This window comes from Anabas testudineus, chromosome 5, assembly GCF_900324465.2.
Source record: "Anabas testudineus chromosome 5, fAnaTes1.2, whole genome shotgun sequence".
Lineage (NCBI taxonomy): Eukaryota > Metazoa > Chordata > Actinopteri > Anabantiformes > Anabantidae > Anabas > Anabas testudineus.
Genome location: NC_046614.1, coordinates 9062210 through 9068550, shown reverse-complemented (window position 1 = coordinate 9068550; position 6341 = coordinate 9062210). Strand labels below are relative to the sequence as shown.

Genomic DNA, 6341 nt, shown 5'->3' with positions numbered 1-6341 from the left:
TTTGGTGGTGGAGATAGTGACCAGGCTCCCATGAGTTTCCAGTCCACCCGGGGCTCTTCAGTACCCGCTAATTATTCTTCACACCTAATCTGAGAAGGAGAAGGAGAGACAGATGAGAGAGGAAGAAGAAGGGAAGAGATAAAGTGAACGAGAGAGAGCGATAGAGAGGGAGGAGTGATTGGCAACCAGAGGGACTTGTGCTTTCTTACAGGAACAATGAATCACATGTATCCGCCACCTGTCCTGTGTTGGCCCTTCTGTTGCTCTCAGCATTGCTAACAGGATGACTGTGTTTGTACAGTATCAAGCCAGCCGGGTTGGTGTTGGCTAGTATGCCTTTCTCTAGGCATTAGGCAATAATAACAGATTGGACAATCATTGGCAGAACAATGTGTGTATTTACTTCTTTTGTTATTATAAAGCTTTTTTTTTTTTTTGTGCAGAAGCACTACATCTATTTATGTAGTTCCCAGGCAACATTTTCTTTCTGCTTCATCTCTTTGTCATCCCTTTGCACTACTCCTCCAGTATCTAGCTGTTCATTAACAATGTGTAATAATAAAATATATTATAATCTATGGAGTGAATAAATGAGGGAATGTGTGTGTTTGATTGTTTGAATTCAACCCAAGCCGTAGTGGTCCCAAGGGAGGGGCCGGGCAAATGATTCAGAGAGACTTTCAGCTCTATGTTTCACTCTGCTTGCAAAAGGCAAGCAGACACATAACATAACCCAATGCTGCTGTGTTCAGAATGTAAATAACAAACTGAAATGTATTTTTACATGAATGTGTGATGTGAAAGGGATCATTTGACAAACCAACAGACGAGTACTATTTGAGTCACCAGTTCTCGGCTCCACAGAGGGTTTTAATTTTTCAGCTTATTGTTGTGATTTTACAGCTTGCAACTTTACTGTTTTGGTTGGCTCACACTACTTTCATCAACCTCATTTTCAGCCTCAGCAGGCAGCTGTTTTCAGTGAAAAGGCACTGATAAACCAACCGTACTCGCACATCCCACAGCCAAACAGCGCACAGACATAGTTAACAACTAGCTGGTGAACATAGTGGCGCTTTTAGTAGATTAAGAGCCAGATAATCCCCCTCAGACATTAGTGCAGCAAAATAGAAATAATAGGAAAGTGAATGCAGGGCACACACTGTGTGAACGCTCATCAGCTGGGCAAAAATAGGACTTCAAATGTGTCTGCTTAGTGTAGGCTGGGTGTGTAAATATATAACTTCTTGGTTGTTATTACATTCATTTCATTTCGCGTTCATCGCTTTTGCAGACTCCCAGAGACAGAATTTATCATTTTTTGTACTGAAGATACCAAATTTATGCCATGGTCAACACAATGTTGGTTCTTCCTAATGAACAGTTTGTTAAAGTCACACAAACAGTCAGTCAATTGAGTCAAGTGAAGGAACAGTGATGTTCGCTTACCCTGTTGTTTCTCTTCTCGGTGTAAATTGTCAAACACATAATGATACACATAATTGTGTCTGATCAAATGTGATCTGGAACGGCTAGCTAACACTAACTACTGTATCAAACTTTACTTGACTGTTTCAGCCAGCAGTGATATTACACTGTAGTAGGAGGTGTGTGTTTGGATGTCACTTGGCAAAAAGTTTATTTACATTTCTAAAGAATGTAGCTAATGCATCTAATGTGTTAATTTCTCCTCCACTGCTTCCTGATTTAACAAAGTATGTGAGGAAGGTGTGGGTGGAGGCCAACAGTCCTCTGCAGCTCTGTGCCACTGATTCTGATTCTTCTTCTTTTCATTCAGCTGTTCCCTTTCAGGGGACGCCACAGCGAATCATCTGCCTCCATTTCATCCTATCCTCTGCATCCTCCTCTCTCACACCAACTAACTTCATGTCTTCTCCCGCTACATCCATAAATCTCCTCTGTGGTCGTCCTCTAGACCTCCTTCCTGGCAGCTCCAACCTCAGCACATGTTTACCGATATGTTCACAATCTCTTCTCTGAACATGTCCAAACCTCCTCAATCTGGTCTCACTGACTTTATCTCCCAAACATCTGACATGGGCTGTTCCTCTGATGTACTCATTCCTCATCGTATCCACACTCACAGAGAACCCCAACATCTTTAGCTCTCCAAGATCTTGTGTTTTTAGTGTGTGTCCTCCATGGTCAATCAAAATGTTATTTAATTCAGAACCTCACACCAACCATCATTCAATTTAAAACAGAAGAAAAGTAAACATTTCAAACTATTTTCAAGTCTCTATCCTCATAGTTGAATTTCTACCAGGTCTGTGAAATGATTTGATACAGTATTAGTTCAACTTTTACACTTTGGTCAGCATTTTCCCCTTTTATGTGAAAGATAGTAGATCCAGTAAAGTCCATGGACTTTAAAAAATCCTCCCTCAATGTTTAATGCTCAAATGTTTTATTGACAATACAATCAGTTCACATGCACAGAGATGAAATGGGGGCTGAGGAGAACATGCACAGAGATGAGATGAGGGTTGAGGAGAGGGAGAGGAGTTGTAGGAGGCATTCAAAGACATCTTTAGATATGGTGGCTTGACAAAGGTATCTTGAATGTGTTAGGGAAAAATGGGGGAGTGGAGTAGACCTTCGTCACAGCAGGAGAAGCACAGGTGGCATAAATAATGATGACTGTATTCCTCTAAGAGATCCACAAAGCGAAGACAGTGACTCAGCATGCGCAGTATCAGAAACTCTTAATGGAACACAGCCATCACTAATACACCTGTGCTGCTTCTGCTGTGATAAAGGTCTGCAGGGGTCAAAGGAAGGGGGTAAGGGTGGGGGGGTTAGGTGATGGGTTTAGGTAATGGAGGGTGGGGGGTGATGAGGAAGTGGAGGGGGTGATAGGATGCTAGTCTCGTCTCTTCCACCTCCACTTCACTCGGGTGCTCTCCTTTTCTTTCTCCTCCCTCTCTCTCAGTTCTTTCTTCTCGCTCTTCAGTCTCTCTTTCTCTTTCTTCTCGTGTTCTTTTCTCTCTTTCTTCTCTCCGTCCTCCCTCTCTTTCCTCTCCTTCTTCAGTCCCTTCTCTTCCTCCTCCTGTGCTTTCTTTGCCTCTTTTTCGATCTTTGCCTTCTGCTTAGCAGTCATTTGGGCGAGCGCCTAACAAGAGACAACACGTTATGTTGACTTGTAAAGATTTAATAAGAATCTGAAACAAATTGTCAGAATCTGCCAGATTATCTGAGGTGATGTACCTGAAGGTCATTGTTCCTTTGAGTCAGGAGCTCGATGTTCTCCTCCATTTGGCTGACTTTGTGGAGCCACTCATTCTCGCCCTCTCTGCGCTTTTTTTCCAGCTCTTGAAGCCTCACAAAACCTCGCTTCCTCTCAGCCACCTCAAATTTCAGCTGATCTTGCAGACTTTTGAATTTGGCCAGCCACATGGACTGTTTCTGGGCGATTTCCGCTTCTTTTTGGATCAGTTTGGCTGAGGTCTCATTCAGCTCGTCGCAAAGAGACTTCCTATCATTCTTTCCTTTTGCGATCAGCTGCGTCCTTTCCTGGGCGAACCGGTGTTTCTGCCTGTTGAGGTCCTGCAGACTTTGCTCTGCTTTCCTGTTCATCTCAGCCTGGCTCTGGAGGAGCTCTTGTTCTTTTTCTTTCAGCTTGGCTGAGCTCTCTGCACACTGTTCTTCAAAGGACGTCTTTTCCTGAGTTATTTTAGTGATCAGATCATCCTTTTCCAGGATGACCTGGCTCACTTTCTTGTCCGTCTCCTCCTGCAGAGTTTTGATCTGGGCGACGAGCTCCTCCTCTCTTACACGCCAGCGTTCCTCCCACTCTGCATTCAAGGCCATCAAATTTTTCTTGGAGGCGTCTTTGACGGCTTTAGTCTCATTCTCCCAGGTCAGTGTGATCCTGTCGTTCTCTTCTTTCCAGAAGGCAGTGACCCGGTCGTACTCTCCCTTCCAGTATTGCGTGACCCTTTGTGTCTCCATCTCCTGTTCACGGAGAGCGTTCTGAAGGGAGCGGATCTCTTTCTCTTTCTCCTGGACTTTTTTGGCTCTTGCTGACTCTAGAGCCTTCATCAGTTTTCTCTTCTCCTGCTCCCAACTCAGCTCCTTGGCGGCCATCTGCTCCTTCAGGGCAGCATTTTGTGAGGCCAGTTCCTTGTTTTGTTTCTTTGCTTGCTTTCGGGCTTTTTTAAGGTTGGGTGCATGCTGGCTGTCCTGGTTTGGGCCAGGTCGAGCAGGGTCTTCATTCAGCTCTTTTGACTGAAACACACAATGTACATGTAATAAGTAAGAATTCTGAATATAGACAAAATGACAGGAGATCTTTTACTTTAATATGTATTTACACAGAGAAAAATAAAACTGTAGCCCTGACAGGTTTACGATAAGAAGTGAAAAGTCTTTTGACTTTTTAACTAAATCTTTTTAGAAATCTTTTTTTACTCGGGTATGTTATAATACAAAGGTGAAACAGAAATCACATTGTAAAAAAAGGTTTTAATATCTTTATATAAAACATTAAAAAATATATTAAATTAACTGCAACTGTGGTTAAAGCTTTAATGTGATAATAAACCTCTCATCGCAAACATTTCATCTTATTTAAATATAGACTCAGTAGTTAAAGTCACATTTGCACAGCAAATTACACAAAATGCAGAAAAATCATCTTGCATGCCCTCACCATTCACATTATAGCAACACAAATGTAAAACACAAAAATCAAAACCAAAACTTTTAAAACAACTGCAAAACAATATAATGAAATGAATTCAGTCTTCTGGTATTCCGGCTGATAATGTGAAAAAATATCCCCTTTATTAAAAAAAAATGATGTCAAGTTTGCTGACAGTAGGTACAACAGGTGAAAAAACAATAAAACGATAAGTGTGTGGGCCTAGATCGACGCAAGGTTGAAAAAAGTCTGCTGAAATGTGTGTCTGAGGAAATCTTGCCTTGTTTTTGGAGCTGTCCTCTGCTTCCATGTTTCCCGAACAAAGCGGTACTGGAGTAATACTGCTACAGTCGTTGCTGCAGTTTCGTTTTACGATTGAAATCTTCTTGGTAGAACTCATTCTGAGTAGGTTTTGGTCTGTTTTCAGTGAGACAAGTTTCTCTGTTGAAGGTCAGGCTACAACTGACTTTAGGGTGTCAGGATTTTAGACAAGGAAAGACTCAACTTCTAGAATGTGACGTCACAAACGATGCAAATTGATTTAGAAACAAACATTCTACCAAACATGGCTCCACCTGAACCTCAGCTCTGTTAAGAACAGTCTTATGGCTGTTGATGTAAAAAACTATTAATTATATGTCTGTAAAGTACAGCAGTGCACCTAACAGTGGGGAATTGACTCTGCATGCTGCATAAAGTAAATGCATGTAGCTTGTAGCATGCTATCATATTCAAAATGAATGGTATGGTAAAGTTAACATGCTGAGCAATTTGCTTTAAGCACCACTGCATCCAAGCATGGCCTCATACTATAGACTAAAGGTATATAGACTATAGATAGATAGAAACTATACTGTGGATAGATGCCTTGTTTAAAACATCATAGACCGATTTTGGACAACTTTAGGAAATTAAAACAATATAGTCATAAACATAAAGTCAGAAATTGGCTGATAATTTATTTGCAACAAGCTATTCAACGTAACAGTTGGCTTTTCTTGTGACTGTAGCCTTTTATTTTGTGTCATAACTCTACATCAGGATTAAGAAAAGCGTAAACAATCGACTGTTGTGGTTCTCTATTTTCGTTTTATTTCTACATGCTCCAAGACTGAAGATGTTCCATTCCCACTTAGCTCCTTTACATAGTAGTTACTGCATGATGTAATCTTTCCTAGAGGATAAAGGATGTTTTAAAAACTGACACCACTTTTCCTCCATGCCTCTGGCATCGTCTCACTCTCCTAGATCTTGTTAAACAAACTAGTCAGAAACCATACTGCCATCTTTAGTCACCTTAACCTGCTGCCTAACCCAGCATACAAGTCCTCATATGGCCTTTGTTTGGTCTTCACCTTACGCTGCATCTTATACCCGGACACACGTGGAGTCCTCATCCCACTTTTCACTTCCCTGATGACACACCAAGTACCCTCATGTCTGTATCCCTGAACACCTCCTGACCCCTCAGAGCCTGTCTCACCTCCTCCCTGAAAACTACACACCATTCTTCCTTTCTCAACTTTTACCACTTTGTCCTCTGCTCTGCCTTAGTCCTCTTCATCTTCCTCCACCATATTCATTTTACACACCACCATCCTGTGTTCTCTGGCTGCACTCTCCCCTATCATTTTTTTCCAGTCACTGATCTCCTTCAGATTACAACGTCGGCACAAGA

General features: G+C 41.8%; 1 protein-coding gene across 1 annotated transcript; it reads right to left on the bottom strand.

Annotated features, from left to right (window-relative positions):
• Positions 1-2551: 2551 nt before the first annotated feature.
• On the bottom strand, positions 2552-5129 carry LOC113153380 (coiled-coil domain-containing protein 89-like). The gene is made up of 4 exons (XM_026346977.1): positions 4944-5129; positions 3229-4248; positions 3086-3133; positions 2552-2671 (listed from the first exon to the last, which is right to left on the bottom strand). The coding sequence occupies exons 1-4, from the start codon at positions 5061-5063 to the stop codon at positions 2552-2554; spliced, it is 1308 nt and encodes a 435-aa protein (XP_026202762.1). The 5' UTR covers positions 5064-5129.
• Positions 5130-6341: the final 1212 nt, after the last annotated feature.

Excerpts from the sequence above, each read along its gene's own strand:
- LOC113153380 (XM_026346977.1), bottom strand. The coding sequence starts at position 5,063 with ATGAGTTCTACCAAGAAGATTTCAATCGTAAAACGAAACTGCAGCAAC. Across the intron at positions 3,134-3,228 it reads AAAGGAACAATGACCTTCAG|GCGCTCGCCCAAATGACTGC; the intron begins GTACATCACCTC and ends GTCTCTTGTTAG. Across the intron at positions 2,672-3,085 it reads AGGCAAAGATCGAAAAAGAG|AGGAATACAGTCATCATTAT; the intron begins GCAAAGAAAGCA and ends TGGATCTCTTAG.